At 38.3% G+C, this 27,196-nt stretch overlaps 1 protein-coding gene across 2 annotated transcripts; it reads left to right on the forward strand.

Moving 5' to 3' along the window:
- Positions 1-147: 147 nt before the first annotated feature.
- Positions 148-25,240, forward strand: LOC130584065 (desmocollin-1-like). 2 transcript variants are annotated; one of them, XM_057383823.1, is made up of 17 exons: positions 148-377; positions 2,806-2,890; positions 5,422-5,624; positions 6,098-6,217; positions 7,412-7,567; positions 8,447-8,591; positions 9,756-9,922; positions 11,833-11,967; positions 12,854-13,039; positions 14,179-14,438; positions 14,640-14,782; positions 15,290-15,505; positions 17,050-17,283; positions 19,938-20,059; positions 21,117-21,356; positions 21,994-22,039; positions 22,125-22,187. In XM_057383823.1, the coding sequence occupies exons 1-16, from the start codon at positions 339-341 to the stop codon at positions 22,030-22,032; spliced, it is 2,490 nt and encodes an 829-aa protein (XP_057239806.1). In that variant the 5' UTR covers positions 148-338; the 3' UTR covers positions 22,033-22,039; positions 22,125-22,187. The 2 variants fall into 2 exon arrangements, with proteins under 2 accessions (XP_057239806.1, XP_057239803.1); XM_057383820.1 differs by lacking the exon at positions 21,994-22,039 and having other exon boundaries at positions 149-377; positions 22,125-25,240.
- Positions 25,241-27,196: the final 1,956 nt, after the last annotated feature.

Raw genomic sequence — 27,196 nt, forward strand, 5'->3', positions numbered from 1 at the left:
CTGTGCGCGCAGCCGGCGCCGCGGCGGGGCGGGGTAGCGAGGGGAGGGGACGGGCAGCGCCTCGCCGCGGAGGTGGGCGGTGGGGCGGGCGGGGTGTTCCAGCGCCGTGCCCGGGCCGGGCATTACCCAAAAGGCGAAAAAAAAAAAAGGGAGTAATTAAAGTCGCCGCTGCCGCGCGCGGTCCCACCCTCCCCACCGGCCGGCTCCTGTGGCAGACGGGAGGGGACAGCAGAGCCGGGCTCACGCCGCCACCTCCGCCGCCGCTCCGCACTCGCTCCCTCGCCCGCCGTGGCAGCACCGACGGCSGCGGCTCCCCCCTTCCCACAGCCCCGCGCACCATGGCCCCCGCAGCCCCCCGCCTCGTCCTCGGCCTGCTGGTGAGTGGGGAGGGAGCGGGATCACTGGGATCAGTGGGATCAGTGGGATCCGCGGGATGAGTGGGTGGCTGCCGGGGGGAGCGCAGAGGAGCGGGCCGGCCGCTCACGCACCTGGTCGCGCCTTCCCTCCGCGCTGTTCCTGCTTCACCGCGGGTGCACAGCGCACAGGAGAGATTTCCCAGCGGGTGATCTCTGCCTGGCTCTGGACTCCAGGCCGGCTGTCTCCTCGGCGGGGCCCTTGCGAAGGGCGCAGAGCAGCGCGGCGGCGGAGCGCACCTCGGGCGGCTTCGGCGCGGGGAAGGTGGGGCGCATCTCGGGATGGTCGGGCGGCTTGAGGAGCCTGCTGTTGAGGGTTCGTGACGGACACACGCTCCGGTCGCTGCTGCTGGTTTTTCATAGTAAAAAATAAACCACGGTTCATTTTATTGAGGTCTACCCCTTTTGCCTCTCAGCTGGTTGTCCCTTTTCCAAGGGAAGGATTGTGCCATAGTGTGGAGAGTGTTGAGCTCCTCTGAGAGAGTTGGTTGTGCATAGAACAATTTCAGCGATTTCCTTTACCTTGAGTTTATTGTATTTKTACATAATTGTCAGCTCCAGAAGGGCCTTTCTCAGGGAGAGCAGAGGAGTTCTCTACCACATTTTCATTAATTTATAGTAGATGAGTAAAAGTGGTTTGTCTTTCCCCTCCTTTGCTTTCTATCCCCTTTCCTCCCTTTTATCACTGTGTTCACAAAAAGRGAGCAGATGATGGCTTGAACCTGTGAATGAAATATACTTGGTAGGGCTGAAGAACTGAATTTATTATTTTAATAATAATTATATATGCACATTTTAATGAACATGTTACTGTTTCAGACACTGTGTGCCTGCCTTTGCAAGGATATTAAAGTAAAACCGAAAGAAGTGCAAGCAACTTTACTTATACAGCTAATTAAAAAAAAAAAATTCTTCTGTCAAGCAGAAAAAAACCAAACAACCGCCAAAGAAAAAATTCCTGAGGTGTCTTCTTTGTGTAAAGTGAAAGGACATCACAGCTTATTTTGACCTGATGTTTTCTTATGTCTTGGTGTCCATGAATAACTACCACTTACTTTTGTATAACTCCTCAGTCGTTCTTTGTGCTGACAGCATTCCGAGCTTGGCATTACTATTTAAAAATTAGATGTCATTGATTCTTAAAATACTTTAGAAGTGTACAGAGATGTTGTGATTTCAATAACGAAAAAACTAGTGCAGTGTCTTTCAGGAGACAGTGTTTTACTAAGTGTCTGTTAATAAGGAAAGCCTACTAATACATAAGCAGCGATGTTTCAATTACTTGTATGTATGCATATTTTTGTATCTGCGTATATATATAAGGAACTGTATGAAAAGCTTTTATGGTGCAGACACAGCATTTTTTTCTAAAGGGTCCTAATGTCTTTAAGAGTTTAAAGAATTTTTATTTAAATACTTTCTTAATAAGCATCACAAGTAATTTTCAGGATTTCCATTAGCTATTTACTTCTTTTTACCTTTAATCCTAATGGCATGTGCAAAATAAAAATGCTTTTCCTTTTTTTGCTAGACTTTCATCCTGAAAGACTAAATGCACATAAAAGGGTGGATAGATTTATTTACATTTTTCTACATATTTGTTTAATTGTCTGTGTGATTTTTGGATTACAGTTTTAAACATAGAGATAGAAACTAGGGAAAAAACACACATATAATCTGAGATCAGGATTCACTTGCTCTGTGCTGMGGAAATCTTTGTATCTCTATGTGGTTCTTTTTAGAAAAAGGTCTGGTTATCTACTACTCATTTGAATTTTTAGGAGGACCCGATTTTGTAACTGGTTATATGGGAGTGGACTGCTGTGATACACGACATTTTGTTTGTGTCATGTCTAATTGCTGAAGCTAGATTTAATTAGTTTGTTGAGAATGCAACACTGTTTGAAGATGCAAAGTGATACATAAGTGCAAGTGTCGTCATCTGGTTTTAATAAGACACTTGTCCCTTTAATGTTCAGCATCACCACARTTCTACCAAACGGAGTGTTGATGTGTTAAACCTTAATACTTAGAGACCTTGGATCTAAACTAGCCAGGAACGCTGTTTTCCAGCACTAAAGTAATAATGTAGGCAAAATCCTCTAGTCAAAGGGAACTTCTTCTGTTAATGCCAGTAGTGCAGTGATTTTAGAAAAAAAACAAAACACGAGCCATGGGCAAATCCAGGAGTAGTAGTCTGATCCTTTTTCCAGTTTGAAACTTTATATGGTGTGCTGCACAGTACCTGAATTTTTAGGGAGGAGGGCTTTCTGTGCTWTTTCACTCACTTGTGTCGTGACAAACAAACAAACCAAAGTTAGCATCAGTGTCTAGTTCAAAATATCATGTAATTATGTGGGTTTTTTTCCTGATTTCTTTGTTTGTTTTCTAGGTGCTGAGTTTGTGCTGTGAAGCTTGCAAGAAAGTAATTTTTCACGTTCCTTCTGAACTAGAGGCTGACACGTTAGTTGGCAGAGGTGAGAAATTATGAGATTCCCAGCTAAAGAACACAACATTGCCCCTTTGCTGGAGATGCTGGCCACAGTGGAGGAGACTTTTTTTAAAATGGAATGAATGGATGACTGGACAGCCAGCTAAACAGCTGGATCAGCCTTTTTAAGAAGGATACGCCCTATGTTTGTTTGTTATGGATTTGAACGCCAGCTCCATGCATCCATTTGACTTTGCATAAAGAGTTTTTGTCAGGTTACAGTATTTATTTTAAAACTAAAATGGCAGAGTTTAATGTTTTCAAAATTTGGAGTGTATGGCTTACTATGTAAATAARTTACTTAATATTCCAAACTGCACCCATAACCTGTGGTCATATGAAGGAGACAGTAAAACATTTGGACAATGGAAAACATAAAAAAGAAGACAAAACCCTCTTAACCAGGCACCAAGAGGCTGCTGCTCTGTGAAACACGGATGTGACTGCTCAACAGTGCACTCATAGCATAYGAAGGGATGTGTGGCAGAGGTGTCCATGCACATTTTGTCGGGAGAGTGCTCCTCTCTGGACAGTCTGTCTCAGTCTAGGGCAGCTTGAAGGTGACTATGAGGAATAGGGGAGATGAGAAAACACCCCACTCCTATTTTTTCCTGACCAGTCTTTCCAAGGCAGCTTTGAAAGGTGTGGCATAGGARGTGCTGAAGGATTCTGTGCTGCCTGAGCCTGAGTTTGAGGATTCAGAGGTGCCCTTTGTGAGTCCTTTCACAACAGGAATATGCKCCAAGTCTGCAGGCCTAATCCATGTTTCTATAGAAGGAACAAATAAAGGGAATTGGTAATTCATCACAAGTACTCAGAAAATCAAGCTTTATAATGAAAATTCATTGACTTTACTTTTAAACTTTAAAATGAAGAAGGGTGTTATGACTGTGTGAGGTCTCATAGACTTTAACATTTCTCTGTGTAAATAAACTTGATTTATATAAAAACAAAACTTCATGTTTTGCAGTAGATTGAAAGAAATTGCATAACATGGAATTAAGTTTTGTTTTCTCCAAAAAGCTTTTAAATAAACCATTATAGCTCGAATGACATTGCTTAAACATTTATAGAGAAATATTTTGCATTGATACAAGGACCCCATACGTTGACAGTGAAATTAGCCAAGATTTTCCTGGTTATTGTAAGGGGTTTTTTTTATCTTGTAAAAAAATTAAGATTTTAAAGAGATTTTAAAGAAAAAAAATCCACTAAGCTATATCTAACTTTGCATAGTGTTGACTCATATAGCCATCAGAAACAAAATCTCCTGTCTGATATTTCTGGAAATATGAGGCACAGTTAAATGAGGCTGTGGTATTCTCTTCMATACTCCATTTGCATTGTACAGATGAAAAAGGATACTAGTCACTGCTGCAGCACCATGGAAAGTCTAGGAAATCTTTATTTGTGCATTTAAAGGACAGACTTAAGAGGAAGAAGAAACTGCATCATATTGAAAATTATTCTTCCCATTTGTTCTTGCAGTTTTGAAAGAAAAATGAATTTTTTTGTATTGAAAATACCTACATATACAGGATTAAATTCTCAATCTTTGTGAATTTGGCAATCAGCTTCCATACAACAGTGTCCTGCCTACTATACCATTGAAAGAGTACTGAAAAGGTCTGATTTTGAGAACATGACACACCTGTTGTACTCTGCGACGATAATTTGTCTGGAGTTTGAGTCTTTGACTTTCATCCTTTTCAGGGTGCCAAATCATTCTCATTTAGGGCTGTGGTTGTATCCTGATTTTGAATTTCTCCAGCTGCAGTGTTAAATTACTTGCTGGTGAAGCAAGTTTACTGAATTGCAAAAAAAACTGTTTTAGCCACAAGTGATAGCAAATACAATGAAAAATACCTGGGAAGTTTGCTGAAATTACCTGTATGGGATTCTATCACATACATATTAAAAAAACCTGCTAATTGCTTGTTGTAGAGTTAGTCTTTATCTATCCCATCTGTCTGCCTCTTAATTTAAAGGCCTTTGTCCTCCCAAGACTATTAAATCACATAGTACCAGTCAGTGCTTTCCTCCTGAGGGCAAAACTTCCAAGATGTAACATCTCCATTGGGCATTTGCATTAATTAATCRTCTTCACTGATATTGTAGGGCATGGAGCATGAGGCAAATGTAATAGCTACTGGTCCAATAATGGGCATGTCTGCAATSTTTTTTGCATTTAGATGTATATTATTTCATCTCTGATGCTTCAATAATTTTACCATTGTAACAGTGTTTTGTTGAGCGATATCCGTAAAGCACCCATGTCCTTCAGGAAACACTGATGAACACAAAAATTAATGTTAAGTTAATGAAAACTTGGTAAAATTGGAGTGTATAAATGGGTTTTAAAACCTGTATTTGTGATACTTAAATATTGAATGACAAGCTTTTGAAGACTGTGTGTCAGTAAATATAATTTTTACTTGGGGCATGGGTTTTTTTGTTTTGCGAGGGATATTGCTTTTTTTTCTGTTTGAGTTATTGTCTAAATATTTTTTCTTACAGTTGATTTGAAAGAATGCCTTCAGTCTGCAGAATTTATCAGTTCCAGTGATGGAAACTTCAAGGTTCTAGAGGATGGTTCTGTGTACACAACGTCTCCATTTTCTTTGTCTGCTGAGAAAAAGACTTTTACCATATTACTTAAGGACATCCAAGAAAAAGTTCAAAAGAAAATACAYGTTAGCTTGGTGGAAGAAGAAAAAAAGGTTAGGTTCTCATTCTAAGATACCTTACTTTTTAAAAATAATTTTTCACACTGTACAGCTTTATGCGGAGTATCTGTAGTTCAGTTTTGGAATTCAAATAATCAGGTATAGAGTGGTGTAGAGTGTCTTTTTATTTAGCAATTGTTGATTACTGCGTTGCTTTAGTCAGCAGATTTCCTTTCCCAAATAGGAGATGCCAGCAAGTAGCATAATCAGGTATGTCAAGAATTTTAAAAGCCATGTTTGAGGAATTAAAGCAGATCTTTTTCATGCAAAGTATTACGAGAAATGAAAAACTTGGAATATTATCACAGATATAATCAGAAATTAAGACCTTGGAAAAACAAATTGTCAGTAGGAAGACTGGAACAAAGGGAAAAAGATGGAAATGCAGRATGGCAGTTAAGCAAAGATATATGCAGTTAAGAGTATATGGATGTATTGTCATCTGTCTTTTTATGTTCTTAACCCAGACTCCGAAGACCAGGCATGCTCGAGATACAATTCTCAAGAGAACCAAAAGAAGGTGGGGCCCTATTCCATCTGTCATGATAGAGAACTCACTTGGGCCTTTCCCACTGCAAATACAGCAGGTACATTTTGTATGRACCTTAACTTTACGACCCATGCTAGTTTTGTATGTGACTTCTATGAAGAAGAAAATGAGCTGTCTTATATTCCCTACTGATGACATTCCTTTTATTATTAGTCTGTCTTATTCTGTCCTGTTTACTGTATATCTCATGATGATCTTGTACCTGAAATAACTTGTGATCTTAGATGTTGGAATGAAATGGAATTGTGCAGAAGTTAAAAAAGGAGGGAGACATACTATCAAAGGGAGCTCTTTGGCCTGGAAATCAGTGAGTGTGTAATTAAAAGAAATCCAACAGCAAACAACCCTCCACCAAACCTTGCCTAGAAAAAGGTTTTGTAAACAGAGACTGGGGTAAATMTTACCTGCTTGTCTACATCTTTTCTGGAGCTTGAGGTGTTTACCTTCAGCCCTGGAGACTAAGTATGGCCTATGTTATTCAAAAAAGTACTTACTGGGAGAAAACAAGTAGGCGTGAAAGAGAAATKCAAGACCTAAAGTTATCATAGATCCATCTAGCCTTCACTAGATTACAGAGTGRCTGGTAGCAGATGTGTAGAGACAAGTGTAATAACAGAGCCTGTGCAGAGCAATCATTTTTCTGCTAATCTTACTCTCCTAACTTCTGGCATCTAGTAAATAAGGGAAGTATTTTGGGAGAAGAGTGTGTATAAACAGATAAGTGTAATGTTGCCTCCTTGGTGCTTGCAATGAGATGCAGATGCAGTCTGAAGTGGCATATCTTGTGGACTGTACTCTATGTGGTCTTTCTTCCTCTGTTCCTTCCTTCACTTCTCTGGTTGCAAACCACATTCTCAGGAATGCCCTGAAACTAAAGTGTCCTGAGCAGGTTGAGAAATAAGCCGTCTGTATCTGAATATGCCTCATGTGTGAAGTATTCTAGAGAGATTGGATTTCAAAATTTTTTTTTGCATACTGTAATTTCTTTAATTTGATAGTTCTAAATATTTATGAGTTTGAATTAACTCCCCTTGTCATGTGCAAACATTATAAACAAAGGCAGTCACATGGCAGGCTGTTCTTTTCTATGAAGTTTTAGCTACTACAGAAGTAAATCAAGTTTGGTTTTTTTTAGGAGTTTTTGGTTGTGCTAAATATGAACCTGAAAAGGRGGAAATGTATTAAAATACTGTTGCTGTTTTATCTTGGGCTTAAAAATGTCTTCTTATAGGTCCAGTCGGACACAGCTCAGAACTACACAATTTATTATTCTGCGAGTGGACCAGGAATTGATCAAGATCCAAAGGGTTTGTTTTACATAGAAAGAGAAACTGGAAATATCTTTGCTACTCGTGCAGTAGACCGTGAACAGTATCCAAGTTTTCAGGTACGGGCCTATGTTCTGTAAATATAATTAAATTTCTCTTTTAAAATCTCTCATGCATATATTTGACATTTGGGTTGCAGGGGAAATGGCAGCAAGCAAGATCTGGAATAATCTATCTGTTCTGAATAATATTGTTGGTGTTGAAGAGATGAAATCAGCAGGAAATAAACAAATAGCTGGTCATCTAGATCTTGGGAGTAGTTTTTCACTGCTTAGACTCTAATTACAGCATAAATATAGTGAGCTGTTGCATTTGCATCACTTCTAGGAAGAATTTTTCAGGGAAGGTTGAAAAGATCTGTAGAAAAACAAAATAATGGTAAACTCCATAGGACTGGTTTTCTGAGTCTCTCAGGCTGATATTGTTAACAAGGTAGACTGCTCTCTCTGCTGGCTGAGAAGTGTAAGAAGGCAAGTGGTAGAAACAGTATTTTTCTAAATAGGTAATTTTCAGTACCTATTGCTGCATTTTATTGAATTATGTTATAATGGGCAAATAGTTTTGCTCTCATTCTTGATTTTGTTCTAAATAACAATGTTTACRTCTAAATTTTATTAACTGAGGTTGCCTTGTAAACACCTGAAAAAAAAAGAGGCTTGTAAAAATTGTTTGATAGAATTGGAGGAGAGGTCAGGGAGAAAGTGATTAAAATACTTGTGGTGTGTGAGGAATGGAAAGCGGAAAGATTGGAAAGCATTCAAAGGTTTTCTTTTGCATTCACTCTAAGATACCAGTCACACCCCTTCCAAGTGCCTGAAGAGCCTGATCTTGAGAAGTGTGTGCTTGGCTCACTATTTCTATCTGTTTTATTAACTCCTCCGTCGAACTAAAAATGTGACAATACTGCATGTTGCTTAAGCACTGAATTTTTCTTACAGATCATTTGCTTTGCGACCACTCCAGATGGTTATTCACCAGAAGTACCACTTGTGCATACAATAAGGATWGAGGATGATAACGATAATGCTCCATATTTTACCCAAGACCTTTTTGAATTTTGTGTCCCTGAAAATTCCAAACCTGGTAAGAATTGTTTTAAATCACTGAACATACCACTACTCAGCTCACTTACATACCAGTATGACTAGTTGTAATCCTGCCTTTTCAGACATTTCAGTGGGATTTCCTGGGGAGTATTATGTTGCAGAAAAAGCTGAATTTGCAAAGAGCAGCTCGAGATTTCTYAATGATTAGAAATTCCAAATTGTCATCTCAGTCATGGTGAAAAGTATTGTTAAAAGAAGTTTTTAAAAGCTGAGGTGATTCAGTGTACCTAAAATGATTTAAAGAATTTCAGAATGTGGTTATTTATCCAAAAAACATYTGTTTCCATAAAATGGTTTTAGAAGTTTCCTAAGCAATTAAAAAGGTGATGTTCTAAGGTGAAAAATGCATTTGGTTAAGCTTACAGTGTGTGTCCAAGCTGATGAACTAAGGTGGGACTTTTCCTGGGAGAGGACAAGGCTGGAGAAAGTCTTGCTTTTGCCCATACCTGTAAAAGCCTGGGGTTCTCCTGCTACTGACTTCATATGTCTGTGTAACAGCAAAAGCAGGGAAGGAGAAAGATGCACCCCAGAGARTAAGGAATGCAAAAGCCATGGTTTGCCATTCCTCGTTCATCTCCTAAGCTAGAGGCATAGTCTGACTTTATTCACAAAAAGGAATCAAAATGTCTTCCCCATTGTCCCAAAAAAATGCTTGCATTTCATTCTCTGAACTGCTCCACTTCTTACTGTGTGACTYACTGATTTAAAGAGAAGTTCCAGACCCACTGGGGCTACTGGGATGTGTTAGCAGCGCTCTATGTGAGAGGGTAGAGCAGTTTAAACCAGGTCAGAAAGCTCCAGCCTACTGGCAACGCATTTTCAGCTGTGTTTGAGATATTTAATTAAAACTCAATGTCAAAAACTCTGGAATAAATACTTTCAGTGTTTCTTTTGATTATTCTTTCTGACAGCTGCAGTAATCACTACTTTAACTAAGAAGGGAAAACAATTACCAGAGTATTAAAATAAATAATTTTACACTATGACTGTATTTTTGCTGCAAATTACTGTTTTAAATATCTAAATGCTAAATGATCCTATAGGTACATTCACATGATTAAAACAGAAATACCTGTTCGAGTAATTTTTAATTTTTTTTCAGATTTTTCTGGARCTAAAAATTGCTGTATTGTGTTCACAGGTGTTGTTGTTGGAAAAGTGATTGCMGAGGACAGAGATGAGCCTTATACTCTGCACACCACATTGAAATACCGCATTGTGTCACAAAACCCACCAATTACCCCAGCGTTTTCTTTACATGGTGACACCGGTGTCATTTCTGTGTTACTGCCACAGCTGGACAGAGAGGTGATCTTTCCTGAAGCACTCTCAGCAGTCACCTAGTGCACACAGCTTAGCACTGCTCTGCTCTGCCCTTGTGAGACCCCACCTGCAGGGCTGCATCCAGCTCTGGCTGCTCAGCACAGGAAAACTTGGACCTGTCAGAGCAGGTCTAGAGGAGGGATGGGAAGAAGTTCAAATCCAAGGGTTGACTACCTCTTTTATAAAGACAAGCTGAGAGAGTTGGAGTTATTCAGTCTAGGGAATAGAAGACTCATTGGAGCCTTTTAGTACTTAAAGGGGGGTTACATTTTTTGCATGGGCAGATAGTGATAGGACAATGAGAAGTGGTTTTAAACTAAAAAAGAAGATATTTAGGTTAGATGTTGGGAAGAAATTCTTTACTCAGAGGATAGTGAGACACTGGTGCAGGTTGCCCAGAGAGGCTGTGGATGCCCCTGGGAGTGTTCAAGTACAGGTGTACATGCCCTGAGCAAGCTGATCTAGTGGGTGGAAGCTCATGGGGTGGAATCTCATGGCATGGGCAGRTTGGAACTAGATGATCTTCAGAGTCCCTTCCAACCCAAGCTCTGGATTTTTTATTTTTTTCTGTGTTCAGGAATCCCATAAGCCACTGTTTCCTCCTAATTAAGCTAAATTTGCAGTGCTGCTTGTTCCTTTACAGAGAAGATGAACCAGTTTCTCTGGGAATAGTCATCTCATATTAACCAGAAATATCTCCAACAGTTGAAACCTAAATAGTAATACACCATTTCTTAAAATTAAGGTGCCACCCATTTATTTTTATCACCAAGCTTTCAAGCAAATGAGATACAGGATTTCTTTTTTTTTTATGGAATGTCATGTGAGAGACAGTTTATGCTAGAGAAAAAAAAAGGTCAGGCRCATGTAATTGAAAATAATAATTCTAGCATAAGACAGTAATTCCAGAAAACATTGCAACAGGTGCATCTTTCCTGAAGATAAAAAGTTACTTTATGGCATATTTGTGTTGTTTCATAGCTGAAAATCCATATAAACCAGCATATTGCAAAATTTTGCACCTAYAGATACAGTGCTCAACCTTTTTAGTGAGAGAAAATTGCAGTGATAGTGAGCATCACTGCGACTAAGGAAGCACAGTGAATATGTGAAAGAAGAAAGGATTGAAAAACTAGTCCACTGCCTATCTTTTAAAGATAAACTTATGAAATAGAACAGGGGATTTCTTTTCTGCACTGGAGAAAACGAATGCTACTTCGAGCCTTTCAGAACTAGAGTTATTGTGTTGATTTACAAACTTCCTCTTTTTGTGCCTAATCCATCTGTACGGGGTTGTGTTCACTCCCCTCTGCCCACACTTTTCACCTGGTCCCCTTTCCCTTGGTTGTTCACATTGAAACTCATAAGGACACTGRCTCCTCCAGTGCCAGACCCTGCCAAATTGAAGGCATTGCTGTATCATTCATTTCCCAGGCAGAGGCTGGTCACAGCACAGTTTTCATTCATCCTCAGTGAAATAAGAGACGTGCATAGCAACCTTCTGGCAACCTAAGAAAATACTCTTTTGCTTCAAAGGGGAGACAGATAGCAGATGAAAGGGCATCATCTGTATCTTCCAAAACTTCAGGTTTTGGAAAATAATGCTGACATTATGAGAAGCCTTATTTGGCACAGGATATAGCATGCATGTTACTAAYTTATGCTGACCTCAGTGCTGCTTAGCCACAGAGAAATATTTTGCTGCTTTTCCTTTTGAGCTATAGGGAAAAAAAAAACCAAACTTAAAAGGTAATTGTCTCATTTTGTTGGGGAGCACTGAATTTAGAGCAGTGCTGTGGAGCAGAAGTGAAATAATTAGTTTTACCCCCRTGTGTAACTATGCAATTAAAAAAGTGAGTATGACAAACTTCTGAATTTTTTATTCTTCTTTTCAGCTTGTACCCAGCTACACTCTGTTAGTTGAAGTGAGAGATATGGCAGGTCAGCCTTTTGGTTTGTGCACTACAGGAACAGTAGTCATCAAAATTGAGGATACAAATGACAATGCACCATCCTTTAGACAGATACAAGTAAGTCTGCATAAATGAAATGTCTATATAAAGTTTAAAAAAAAAGTGTTTTCATCCCCTTTGTAATTTCCTGATGGGCAGTCCCTCAAATATGGAGTCTAATGCCCTGAGACACTTAATACTGACACAAATGTCTTTGTTTATTCCAGCCATGTGTATGATTCAGGGCAAAGAGTATGTCTCAATAACCATGTACACATCTGAAATACCACAAGAGATTTTGTAAAATGAARTTTATGAAAAATAATTCATTCTTCATAAGAAATACATGTAGTTTACCATTTCTGTTCAGTTCTGTAGAATATGATCAGTAATATTAATTGAGAATCACTTACCTSCTCTTCTTCAGCTTGTACAGAATAACACAGCTCTTTAAAGATAAAAATGTACCAAAAATAGTTTTATCCTTTGCCATTCAAATAGAGATATATTTAATCCTTCTTGGCGTTTGTTCAAGTTCTTGTGGCTTGTTTATTTGTATGTTTTTTAATTTATCCCAATGCCTTCTCTAATTCTCAGCTTTATCATGTACGCAAGTTAGAATCTATAGCTGATGTAATGGAGGGAAGGAACCTGTGCTGATTTACCTTTCCTGGAACGAGAATTCCAGAATTAATTATGTCAGTGATAGTTTGAGTGCATAAAGAAGCTGAGATTTCAACTGTGCTATCAGGAAAGGTTTACTGTTTGATGCAGGGTGTAAGGGAGCAGTGGGGAAAATATGCTAATGCTTGAAAACAAAATAAATCATGATAGYATCTTGGTAAATTGGTTTCAACCCTTAGGCTGAAGTGGTCTCATTTAAATATGGTGTTCTTCAACCCTCGTGGAACAGTATTCTCTGATTTAAATTGATTTTTTATTTTTTATTTCTGGGTACTCCAAGTATGAAACACGAGTGGAGGAAAACAGAGTGAAGGTAGAAATACTCAGAGTCTCTGTWGTTGATCTTGATGAACCTGGTTCACCTGGCTCAGGAGCAGTATATGAAATTATAAGAGGAAATGATGATCAGGCCTTTGAAATTACAACAGACAAAAACACAAATGAAGGGATACTGTGTGTTGTTAAGGTAAGTAAAAACTGAAGGGCTAATGGAAAATGTATGGATTTTCAAGKTTTGGATTTAAACCAAACAATCTAGGAATTTTATTTTAAGAATAAAGGAATATTCTTTTTATTCAAAGAATATCTRTAACTGTCAGGCTCATCAGATTTGCTTCTGGCCTGAACTCTCTTGTAGAGCAGATTGCATTATACATGGTGATTGAGGCTCGTGTGTGGCACATAGCACACAAAGCTCACTTTCCAGGCTGTTCCTCAGTTTTGTGCTCAGAATCCAGACAACTTAGAAGAGCTAGGTGCTTTTGCCTGGTTCCACAGTTGGAGGTCTTTAGACTTAGGGATGTAACTGAGGAATGCTGCACGTTTTTTTAGCAGAAACAAGGGTGGCAAAGCAGGAAAAGGTTGAGCATCTTCTCCAGTCTTGTTCTCTCTGGGAGCTAAACAAAGTTATTATTTCAGCATAAAGCTGTTTCATTTTGCAGTGTACTGACTTCAGGCTTGCTTTTCTGGCATGTGAGGAAGTCCATATACTATTTATTATGGTTTTCTTGTAATCATTAGAACTTTTTCTAAAGCTCTGTCCCTGGTGTATGAACACAATGGAAATTTCTTGCTTTAATTGTAATGCTGTAGTAGACTAGTGRATATTATGACTGTTAGCTATTAATTAGCTCTGTTAAAGGCATATGATAACTTTGGAATAAATGGTAACTACTTACCGTTAACTCCATAAATTCTTGGATTTGTAGCTACTAGGAAGAAGTGTGGTAGACTWGTGGTGGAAAGGAAGTACATGAAAGCTAAAATAATGGCCAGCTAAATATGGAAGAAGAAAATCATTTACATGAAATTTACATTTACATGAAAACAACATTTAATTGCTTTCTGTTCTTTTAATAATTCATTTTCAGAATATTTATCCAAACTTTTGCWGTGGAACTGCTTGCCCTATTAGGGGTATTTTCTCAGGCCGTTTTCTTTGACTAACTTAAATTATAACAGTTTTAAAAATAAACTGTTGCTATTTGAGGATAGMCATCTTCTTTTGTAAAGAAATGTACAGTTTCAGCTGTAATAATTGTGAAGTGAAAACAATGTTAAGTTTTGGATTGAAGGAAACAAAACAACACTCCACCTTTGTTACAGGGACTGGACTACGAAACTGCCAAGCAAAGGGTCCTGGTGATTGGAGTCAACAATGAGGCRCCCTACATGTTGGCTCCCCATTCCCAGCAGCTTTCCCAGAGCACCTGCTCTGTTACCGTGCATGTCCTGGATGTGGATGAGGGACCRGTGTTTAAACCCTGTCTGTTGCGTTTGGATGTTAAAGAATGCGAAGATATTGGGACGGCTATTGGGAGATTCGTAGCAGAAGATCCAGAAACTGGGAATAGTGAGGGCATAAGGTATGAAACAAYSTTACCTGCTAGGTTTTTTTGGAGTACAGYATAGGTGGGATATGGGAAGGGGGAACTAGTTGTTGGAGCTGTATGTGTGTCYACCTACACACCTGTCAGTGTATAGAAATATGTGTATCTAAATATGTGTGTGTGTACATACATGTGTGCTATGTTTGGGATGTTTAACAAGACAATTATTCTCTACAGATACCGGATACCACCCGGCCAGTGTAATTGGATCAACATAGACGACAAATCGGGTGAAGTSAGAACTGTTAGAGTCCTGGACAGAGACCTGGGAGAAATGAGACGAGGTCAATGCAATGTCACGGTCCTTGCAATAGACAGAAGTGAGTACTAAATGTTGGTGGCATTCTCTGTGGTCTGTAGCAGATGTTTATRTGCAAATTTAGTGTAGGGACAACTGTAGTGTTTTAGACCAATGGCCCACCTAGACCATTGTCTTGTCTTTGTGATAGCTCTATCAAATGCTTAGGAAATATTATTTAACACGGAGAGCCTTTAGAAATGACACAAGATCTCAATGTTCTGTGAGTTATCTGCCTCATTAAAAATCCTGATATACAGATATACACATTCACAAATACATTGTCTACACATGCAGAATGTGGAGATGTGGAAGCTGCTGATGCATCTACAACCAGTCAAGCAAGAGAAGCAGTCAAGAGAGGGCTGTGCGAATCCCCTCTCTCTCTGGTTAAATCAGCAGTTGCTCTCCACCTTGCTTTTAAACATGGGTATTACAGTTGATGGTATTTAATTGTGAAAGCTTGGGCTAGAAATTAGTGTGTGAATGTTAGAAGTAAATGCTAAACCTAGTTATTTTTATCTCATAGATGGTAAAACAGGCACTGGAACAATTCAGGTTTGCATTATACCTGGCAACAAGAATGTCCCAAGAATCACTCAAACGGAGTACATCATGTGCAGAGACAGAAGACCAATCTGCCTCACAGCAGAGGATGTTGATGAGGCCCCTTACAGCGCACCCTTTGTGTATCGCATAACTGACCGCAACTTGGCTTCCATGTGGAGGTTAACTTCGCAAGATGGTAGGTTAAAACTTCCTCCTCCTCCTCACTCAGCTGGAGGCTGTCAGAGGAAGCTTTGCTGTTTCTCCCTTGGGTGATCTGCAAGAATAGATTGGATGAATCTCTATTTGGAATTGGTGAAGTCAGAGGAGCAGCTACAGGGCTCACTGATGATGTCTAGTCATCCCTCTAGTTCCCCTCTAGTGGGAGAGGACCCATAGAGATGATGCTGTTGGCATCCCAAAGGCAAGGAGAAAGATACAATTTCTGTCCCTTAAAGCATAAATAAGAACCTGTCTCCAGCATCCTTGGGTCAGCAATCAGCTGCTGTCTGAAATTATGACATAAGAAGATTAGGAGAGAGAACAAAACCAGATTAGTGCAATTCATCAACACCTGGCGAAGGAACTATAGATTGCTGACTTGTAAGGAATATAAGAATAAAATGGCTAGTATTCCAAGGAAAAATAGAACTTTTCTTAGTCTRTTATTATGATGGACAGCTGGGAAACTGAAACATTACCTAACATTGATTATAGGCTGCCCAAAAAAAAACCAACTGGAAATTTTTTGTTTGTACTGCTCTTAGCCAGCACACTTCTTTTGGTAAAGCTGAGCTTAATATRTATGTTATTTTTATAATTTTTACAGAAGTAGATGAACAATTTATTAGCAAAAGAATCACTATTTCCTAAAATTTGTTGATATAAAAAGTTACATCTGGTGATGGTTTCCTAGTGGTTGCCAGATGTTGGCAACAAGAGCAGCACATACATTCTACTGTGGTGACATGAATTCGTTGAAAAGGGTGTTCTGTCAARTATTCACTAAAGAAAGGCAAAATACAGAAAAGTTTGAAAGCAAAGGCAGTATTGTATTAGGTTTGTATTAGGCAAATTGAAAACCACATTTTAGATGATACATGTTGTTTCATATAGCTCATCATAAAACAACCATTATGTACATCAGTGTCAGTCTTGTATATTTTTTACAAATTATTTCTTTTGCCCCTTAAAGCATATGATCATTAATCATTACCTCTAAACAGGACAGCAGATTAAATGGATTATTTTTCCAGACTGGAAATAGTCATTGTCACTGAATACAGCAATAGAACTAAAGAGCAGAAGAGGTTTAAATTAAGTTTACAATTAATTATTTCAGTCACGCTACTAAAAGTCTTTTTATTAAATGTCAATTTAGTTGATGGTCTTTACTAGTGAGCCCAAGTAGTGTAATTTCCTATAATGAACTAGATTAACTTCAGAGTTTCAACTCATACGTTTTCAGAAGGTTGTGTAAGTTATTTGTAGTTTATACAAAGGCATACAAAGGTATAAGGTGTTTATACCTTTTCCAGTTCTAACATTTAGAGGTGCTGAAATTATAAATCCTTTCAAGATGTAGTTTTGTATCAACACATTTCATCTAACTTGAAACTAATGTGGATCTGGTAGCAGTATAGCTGTAAAAGAAGGGAAAATTGTGACTATGGTCGCATTTGTGACAACTGAGTTGCAGGTATTGTTGATCCTAGATCTTGTTTTGTCTTTTTTTTTTTACAGATAGTTGTTGGTATCTTTCACCAAAGGGTGATATTCCATATGGAGTTTATGAAATTCCTGTAAGTGTGATGGATAATGGAGGAAAGATAGGAGAGAACACCGTAAGAGTTAACCTTTGTGATTGTGTTACTCCAACGGAATGTGACGGCACACCTCGCCAGCTTTCTGGTGGGAATGTTACCCTTGGTCTCTGGGCCATCCTTGCAATGATCTTGGGATCTTTATTATTGCTGCGTAAGTACACTTCTTAAAAACACAAAGTGCAATTCACTTAATTATAAAATTAGTTGAGAGAACCTGATTCAAACTTGATTCAAAGATTTTTTATTTTGGTGGTTGTATAGCTGTCATYACTGACYTAATGTACRTGCTCTATTTGTATCAGTATCACAGACTTCCTGCTCTTGTGCTTAGTTGCTGTGTGTGTAGTTACTGGTGTTTGTTTATTCATTGAAGTATATTTTGTGTGAGATGTACTGTGTGTTCATGTAAGCGAGGCCAAAAAACAATTGCATTTAGCACTTGAACCAAAAGACTTCAAAAAAGTTTGTGAGTTCTAGAAATGTTTCTGTTTCTAGGAATGCTGAAATCAGTTTTCCAGAGCATTTTGTGATTTCTCGTATGTTGTGGATTAAAACATGAAGTATCTGAGACACTGGATATCACAGGGGCTTTTACGAAAGCCCATATAATCATGGAACCATTGAATACACTGAATATACTGATCCTCGGGCCCATCAGGATAATTGAGTCCAAATCCTGGCCCTTGACAGGACACTCCAAGAATGACACCTTGTACCTGAGAGCATTGTCCAAACGTTTCTTGAGCTCTGTCAGGCTGGTGCCGTAACCACTTCCCTGGGGAGCCAGTTCCAGTGCCCAAACACCCTCTGGGTGTAATATCTTTTCCTGATATCCAGAAAAGATATTAAACCTCCCTGGGCTGAGTTTAATGGCATTTCCTTGAGTCCTCTCATTGGTGATGAGAGTGAAGAGGTCAGTGTCTGCCCATTTCTCCTGAGAAAGTTGCAGACTGCAATGAGATCTCCCCTCAGTCTCCTCTAGGCTGAACAGACCGAGTGCCCTCAGCCACTTCTCATAAGGCTTCCCCTCAAGGCCCTTCACCATACTTGTGGCCCTTCTTTAAATGTGCTTTAATAGTTTAAAGTCTTTTATATTGTGGCACCCAAAATTCCCCCAGCACTCAAAGTGAGGCCACCCCAGTTCAGAGCAGAGCGGGTCAATCCCCTCCGTTGCCCAGCTGGCGATGCTGTTCCTGATGTCCCCAGGTCATGGTTGTTCCTCCTGGCTGCCAGGGCTTTACTGACTCCTGTTCAACTTGCCATGGACCAGGTCCCTTCCTCCAGYGCTGCTCTCCATCTCATTCCCCAATCTACACACACATCCAGGGCTGCCCTGTCCCACGTTCAGAAACATTAAAGGACAGATTTAATTGTTCCACAACAGACCAAAATCTTGAATATATGTTGTGCTGCTGGAGTTGCCCAAAACCTAACAGATTCTGAGAAGGGTAATATTGCTGTTAACCTGTGAGATGGTGATAGTGATATATAAAATCAAAACAGAGTAATTTTTTTTTTACCAGAATCAGACATAATGTGASTAATTACATCCTTAAAAATCACAGAGGGCATGCTACAGTAGCTAGTATTTCAGAATTTGGTTTTGGTTTTCTTTTCCTTCTTTCTTATCCATTTTTTTTGTGTTAACAGTTAAACTGTCTTGCTTCTGTTGAATCTCAGATAGCTGTTCTTACKGAAATAGCTATAACACTAGGACCTGCACGTGTTTTGAAGGCCAGCTAGATCAATGTTTTTCTCAATAGGGTGGGTACCCAAATTTGGGACGTACCCTGAAGCTGGAATTTTCAGATGTGGGAACATGCAGTAATGGAACTGTGTGAAACATCACCTACCCCTTTTTTCACTGCCTCTTGACTAAACTTAAAAATAGATACTTTATTTTACTCTGGATAGATTTTATCCTGTGTTTCCTCTACTTAGTGCTGTCCTGGATGTCTTCTTCCCAATCTGGGAACATCAGGAGGCAACCCGCTGGAGTCATTGATACTACAGAAGCTAAATTGGCTTGAAAGTGGCTCTTGGCCAATTTTCACAGAAGTTTATATGTTCAGAGATCAGGCTGCTCAGTGGGCAGTTAGGCAGAAATGTTCTGTTCCTTGTGGGCTTTTTTATTTTTAAGTTAACAATTTGAAAAGCAAAGAAAACAAATGGTTCTCTGAATGAAAGGTTTAGTCATTTATTTAGGAGAGATATTAGTTGTACATGATTCTTTAATGCAAAGTAATTTCTGGATGAGTCTGACAAAAGATGTAGTATTATTAAGAGGAATAAAATGAAGACAAGGGATTAAATAAGATTKTTCTGGATTGTTCTGTAGCATAATGCTGTAAGTCCTCCAGGGTTCTGCTGACCTTTCGTGTTTCTGGTGCTTGGACATTTAGCTTGCATATTAGTTCCTCATTATATAATTTGATATCTGCATATTCAGGGATGAAAACTATCTTATGTACAAGGTGTTGCAGGTGTAAGATATGATTTTTCATCTAGATTTGGACTAAATTTTTCATTTCTATGAAATTTTGTAAGTCACAGTGCTTTCATAAAGGATGCTTGTATTTCTTTTGGAAAAAMCAGAGGTGTTCTAGAAAAATGAAATAGTTCAACAGTGCAGTGAAAAATCCATATACTGTTAGAAAATAAAATATATATAGCTTTGAGTATGAGCATTTTTGGAAATGAATTTTTTTAAGCCATACTTGATGCTTAGGCCCTTAAAATTTGTTATCCAACATAAATAGATACCATTGCGAAGTAAAGTTTATAGTGTTATTTCCTGTTCCATAGTGATCCTGATCACAATTTGTGGCTGCTGTGGCGCTGGGGCAATGCAAAGGCAGGTGACTGATGATTGTGCCAATCACAATTTAATCATTTCAAACACAGAAGCTCCAGGAGAAGAGGTGATGGTAAGTTGWCTGTTTCAACGTAGAAACTTGCAATTAAGATGTCCATAGCATTGTAGTTTGAGAACAGGACCACCTGCAAGTAAGTGATTTGGTAAAGGAAATAAACAATCAATGCAGGGATCATTAGATRTACTTCGCTATTTAACAAGAATTTGACAATTCTGTCTGTAGTCAGAGGTAGTAGTACCATATACATTTAAACATACCTTGTAGTCATTAGGCTGGCTGCTTATAATTCAAGATTTTAAGGATTTCATTAGAAGCTTCTGGTGAACATTTTAATAACATTTTCAGAAATTTTTAACAMTGAGATTAGATGGAAATTTATTATTTTGCATATATTGAATGTGAGTWAATGGCAAAATACTGGTTTTCCTTGTAGAAGGATTTTTGTATTTAGCAGATAGCTATTGTAAACTGCAAATGCAATTTCTGCCCTTCTCCTGAAAAATGACCCCAAATGCAGTTGATTGCATGAACAGTCCATGTTCCTGAAWTTTTTCTGGCTTTTGGCATCTAAACTTCTTTCTGTCTACCATGAAAATAATTCAGTCCAGGACTGTGTTCATGCACAAGAACTTAGCTCTTTAGATTCTACTTCTCTGTTGTCCTCCACCCGCTGACATTGTTCTCCCCAAGAAGAGGTGGTAAGTTTAAAATGGATACTTCATTTTGAAAATCAACAAATCCTTATGATGGCGAATGACAAATTTCTTGTTGCCTATGAAACATAATCTAGTGCCTTTATAAACAGATGTACACATTTCACTGATAAACCCTCAGTTTTTCGATCTCAAATCATATTTAAATGCTGATATCCCCTCTTCTCTCTTGTCATAGCATCCTTTTCAAAGACAACTTACTGATCTTTGTGCACTAAGTAGTACTAAGGATAGCCTTTTGTTCAAAATATCTCAGTGCTAAGATTAAGACTTCTCAAGTTTCAGCTAGGACTGTTTCTGACTGCTGTTTGATCCTTTGAATTAATAAAGAAAAAAAAAAGGAGGAAAAAAAGATATCCTCTTTACTGCTTTTTTTATTTGTTTGGTTTTTTTAGGATCACAATATAATTCCTCTACAAAATACATGTGATCAAGGAGGGTATGGAGTAAAAACAACTGGAGAGCAGCAAACATTTGAAATGGTAAAAGGAAGAGGGCATACCTTGGAATCAGTCAAAGGAGGTGGACACCAGACTCTGGGATCAGTTAAAGAAGGAGGAGGACAGCCTATGATGGATACTTGTAGATACTCCTACTCAGAGTGGCATAATTTCACACATCCTCGTTTAGGTGAAGTAAGTATTCTGAAAYGGATTTTTTTGAAGTGTAGGTTATAGTCAAGATACACAGACTTTTCAAGGGAGACATGTAAATGTGCTAGAAAGGTGGCTTTYTGGTTTTGGGTTCATTTCATTTTTCCTCTCCTTTGCTCCTCTGCATCCCCTTTGAAATATTGCTCTTTCAATAAGTAATTCTTGACATATTTCAGGCATAAGTATAAATTACTTTCTTCTCTTGGCTTAAACTATAGGCAATGTGCTATTTTAAATTTTGAATAATTTTTAATAATTACTGAAGCTTTTGTGAGTTTTTCTGAGAATGCAATGTCTGTTTGCTTTTATTCTAACTGCTTGCTTTGTGCTAATTTAAACTTGATATTTAACTTAGCAATGGAGCAGAATGAATGAATGTAGAATTAGAAATGTAGTCACTTCATTTCTTGGAGATCAAAAATCTCACTACTTGTCTAACTAGTTATGTATAAATCAGTCTTTTACTTTTCAAGCATTTTAGTTGCTTGGCAGGTTATTTAAACAGGTTCTTCCTCTTTTATTATTACATACATGATTAGTAGAAATTATTTTTTTATTAAATACTTATATTTTGTAATCGTAATGATATAGACCAATCATGTGCATTTTTTGTATGTAGGAATCCATTAGAGGACACACTCTGATTAAAAATAATTGAATGAAAGGTAAATCAAAAAGAAATTATTTTTTTGTAATATGTTTAGGATAACAATTTAAGAAAATAATAAGATCTCTTCTCTTCCTATCCAGAAGGTGCACCTRTGCAGACAGGATGAAGAACAGAAGCATTCTGAAGATTATCTCCTTTCATATAACTATGAAGGAAAAGGATCCTTGGCTGGCTCTGTAGGCTGCTGCAGTGATCAGCATGAAGAAGAGGCACTTGACTTCTTAGATCAGTTGGAACCCAAGTTTAGGACATTAGCAGAAACATGCATCAAAAGATAAATGTGCCTTTCAGGGTGCTGAAAAAAAAACCTGTAAATAAGTGGCTGTCATACTTTTGTGATATTAGGTATTTTGGAATTGAGGGGACAGAGGTTTATCAAAATAAAGGTAGACTGGTAAGAGTGTAAATAACTCTTGCTTTAAATTTACATTTTCTTACACTGGACACATTCTATCAGAAAAAAGGGCTTAAAAATATTTTGTCTTTAGACTAGGTTAATAGAGTAATGCTAGTTTCTACTTAGATTACATTTTGCATTCGTTGTGAATACTTACAATGCAAAACTTGGTGTTCTTTTAATTCATTATTCAGCTTCAACATTTTATTGTATTTGGCTTTGGAGAAGGAAAGCTTTATAACTCACTGTTTCTTTGTTTTCTTTTAATTTTATAGAAATGAAGCAAATAATGGTGGATATCAAATGCCTTGTTCACTTTTAACTTATATGAATTGAGATACAAAATATTTTTTTCATTTTGGACATAAAAATACTCATGAATATATTAGAGAACTTTACATTTTGATTGAAAATTAAATATATATATATATTGTATATATGTAAAATAATATTAAAAATATATTTTTTTTCCTAATGGGTTACCACCCATCAAACTTGCTATCCTAAGGGATTTATGGCATCACCACATAGGGTATCAGCATTGTATGCGAGGATGTATTTTTCTTTTAAGGAAATAAGAGATCAGAAAAAAAAAAAAATCATGCAATAGAGAAAACTATCATACTTCAAATGAAAGCAATATAAATCTCATGTTTACTTCACCTAAATTTGTACCTCAGTTTCTTGTGAGTTTTGACATAATATCATTGCAGAAAGGATGACCATTGCCGAGAGTTTTGTCCRCTGTAGCTGCCACTACCTTTTCTACTTGCCCTGTTATGGACTTCATTAAACTTTCTTTTTGTAAGTAGAACTTGACAGAAGATACAGCTCAAATGGACTCAAATGAGCATACTCTGCATTAATAATGYGTTTTAGAGATATATTTTTATTGAGGTGCAAAATTACACTGGGAGAAACTGTCTGTTTTGAGTGTAATATGTGGTAGTTGTAGAGGTCAGTGTTTACACATCTCTGGCAGAAATCATCTGAATCCCGTTTGTTACTGTACTAGACTATGCACACATATACATTATATATATATATACACACACAAAAGTCTGAAATATCTTTGGCAGATGAGTAGTGGGATCTGAAAGCTGCCATAAGCAGCAGGTGGAATTCCACCTCTTCTTCCTAGGTTTTAAATAATGTTTGCACTCCTGGTTAAGTAATCTGTCTTCTGCACTCTGGGAATTCTCTTGTGCCTTAAAAGAGCATCTCAGTGCCTGTGAGAAACTTGTGCAATTACTTATTTCTGTAGCCATAATTCTGCTTTTAGGATTTGCTCTGTAAACATATGCCTTAGGGATATTTTAAAAAATTTACTRTAGCTAATGGTCTGTAAAAGGAATAATTGCTAACAGCCAAGCGTCATGCTGCTCTAAATTTCTGTTGCTACTAACTTCCCGTGGTTGCAGTTCATTCCACGCAAATTATGGTCAGTGAAAACCCATTAGRGTATAAAAACTTACCAATATTATAAAATAGTACTTAAAAAGCTTACGTTTCACACTGTAAATGGGCTTCAGAATCTGCCTGGTAAGAACTAGCTGTGGTTAAGAACTTCATAGACCAATGTTAAATATATTTTAGTGTGTCATTTGAAAGTGGTAAAGAATTCATCCTGAAGTAGGTACACTGCCAGAGTGACAGTCGTCAGCAGCAAAATGCTAGAACAGAACCAAGGCGCTACGAACTTATGTCATTTAGAAAATGTGTGCTAACRCTGCTCTTCTGAACACTGCTCATCTTTAGCTAGCATAAACAAAATTTTCTGTACATGGACAGTGAGATCTGTGACTCATACAAGTCAGGATTGCTTTGCTGATGCCAGTGGAGCTGTGCTGACTTTATGCCAGGTGAAAATCTGTCCTCTAGTGATTTTCTTGCTGCGTTGTGTCTTGCTTTATGTTTAGATATTGGCTATATACTTTTTAAGGTAATACTAATGTCTCCCCCTCCCTCTCTTAATGTTTTCTGGTGTTTTTGTTCATTTGTATTTTAAATTATATAAAAATCCTGGGGTTCAGAAGGACCTAGGATAAATAATGACTGCACTCTTTTGAAAATGGGTGGTGTAGAGAAACCTCTGTGAGTGTGGTTTCTTTCCTTATGAAATATAGTAGTAGTACTTTTCTAAAAGAACAGACCAAATTTGTATGATCCTAATTTGAATCAATGTTCGCTGTTATAAGTAGATGATTGCCAACTTACCACCCTAGAGTTAAAATAATAAATTATTTAAATAAAAATAATGCTTTTCTAGTCTAATTTACCTTAAAAATGTTTCATTTGGGTTTATTTTTTTTTTTACATTTCAGCAAAGATAGATAATTACTTTATAATTTTTTCCATTTTTAAACAAAGTAGAAATCTGGAATCACTTCTACTCTGTCTCTTTTAAAAATTAAAGTTCTGAATTTAACAAGCTTTTTTCTGTAAAACCAAGAGTGGAAGTGAGATGTTTTAAAAAGAACTATGAAACATTATTTTCATTGCATCTTCTAATTATGTGAATGGAAACTTYGTATAAAGCATTAAAGTTTACAGATACCAAGTACCAGGTAACATTTGTGTAAAGCTTATAAATGGAATATTTCAAAATGTATAATTCACTTGTTGTTACTGTCTTGAATTGCCTTAAAAATTTTGAAGATTTCTTCTCTTCAGCTAGGTAATCTGCAAACTACCTAGCTGTGTCAAAATTACTTAACAGAATATTTTTAGGTATATTTTGTACAACAGTGAGTAATAAATTTTTTGCAAAATAAAAGGATGTTCTATAAAAACTCTTMATTTCTTGTGCATGAACCAGTTTATGAAGATAAACATGACTGTTTCTGAAGGGATTTGTTTTTTTAAATTTTAATGCAAGTGGTTTTGTGCAGCTATAATGCTGTAATGCTGGTAGTACTTGTCCTTTTAGCATGAGCCTTGGCTGGGTCTAGCTGGAGTTATACTTGGCAAATCCAGGATATTAAAAGTACAAAGCATTACTCTGTCATCTTGCTTGTGAAAAATAGACAGTGCCTATTCTGAAAGCCTCATAAGGAAAACCAGTAGTCGGAGATAACCCAAATTTTAACATGTTTGGCACATAAAGCTGCAGAATATTAGTGTAGTGGGGGTAACAATATTATAATCAGGAGACAAGGGGAATCTAAGGTTTGGTTATCTGGCTTCAAGGAAAGGAAAATTCCCAGAAAGGCTGAGGTGGGAAGGAACCTCTGGAGACCATCTGGTCCAGCTTCTGTGCTCATGGCCACTTAGAGCTGATTGTTCTGGACCACGTGGATTTTAAGCATCTCCAAGGATGGAGACTGCAGCCTCTCTGGGAAACCTGWTCCAATGCTCAGTCACCTTCAAAGTAAAAATGTGCTTTCTGGTCTTCAGATGGTGCTGCCTGTTCTGGGCACCACTGAAAAGAGCCTGGCTCTGCCACCTAGGTGCCTCCTCTTCAGGTACTGGCATGCATTAATAAGATCTCCCTGAATCTTCTCCAGGCTGTTCTGGAGAAACAGTTTTCTGTGAAAACTGTTCACATTCCTCAGCCTTTTCTCATTGGAGTGGGGCTGCAGTCCTTCATTGTTTCGTGTCTGTTCTTTGGACTGGCTCCAGTGTGCCCATGTTTCTTGTGCTGAGCAGCCCAGCAGTCCAGGTATGGCCTCACCAGGCTGGTTAGAAGGGAAGGATCACTTCCTTTGACCRGGTGGCAGCACTCCAAGTGCAGGCCAAGATGTCATTGGCCTCCTTTGTGTCAAAARCACTTGCTGACTTGTGGAGTCAGGAGTGCCACGTCCTATTCTGCCAAGCTGTGCTTTCCAAACAGCCAAGCTGCTGTTTATGCATTCCAGCAGGTATCAGGGTGATTAAAAGGTCCCATGAGGACCTGGGTCTGTAGATGGGAGGCTCCTTCTGGCTTCCAATAGAAAGACTCAGGCACTTGTTCTTGCTGGTCAGGGGATCTGTAGCAGACACAGATCTGTCACCCACATTGGAATCCTCTCTCTTAAGTTGTCAGTGGGCAAGCAGCAAACTTGTCTAGAGAGCAGGTCAGATTGCCAGCTGGGTCTATCTGTCCTTGAAGCAGGGAGTCACCCATAGCTGTCACCCACTTGCTGCCTCCTGGTGTTTCTGCCTGGCTCAGGGTCAGCCAGCTCAGATGAGAGCACACCTGGTTGTTCCCTGSCTTTGAGGGCAGCAAACCTGCCTTAGTATTCACTCCTTGTCAGTATTTATGCCACTAAGGGTCCAAGCCACTCCATGCTGCCTCGTCAAGCAGCCAGCATCGGAGGGTTGAGCTCAGCATTTGTGTGCTGGCCATATTGGTGAGATGGAGGGTGGTTAAATCCACTGTGTTGGGGTGACTGAGATGTGGAGAAAACTGGKGGKAGGGGAAAGAAAAAAAGASCTGAAACTGAGTTGAGTCACCTCAACCTCASTCAGCCCCAAGCTGAGGCTATACTTAAGCATAACAAGAAAAATGGGATTCAGTCTCCCACTGATCTTGCATTTTTTCCCGGTTTTATGTGTTATCCTGAGGGAAGAGTAAGGGGGCAAAACATTCTTCTATCAGGAGACTGTTACACAACATGCTGYTCTTGCTCTTTTAATCTCATTCAGAGCCTTCTGAATGAATATAAGGCAGAATATTTAGGTTTAAAGGCCTATGTTACTAGAACAGAAATGTACCTGAGATGAGAAGGGCACCRGCTTGTCTAACAGAATTACTACTGAAAATAGACTACTCTA

Source organism: Malurus melanocephalus, unplaced genomic scaffold (assembly GCF_030028575.1).
Source record: "Malurus melanocephalus ecotype Western Australia unplaced genomic scaffold, MMel_1.1 scaffold_663, whole genome shotgun sequence".
Lineage (NCBI taxonomy): Eukaryota > Metazoa > Chordata > Aves > Passeriformes > Maluridae > Malurus > Malurus melanocephalus.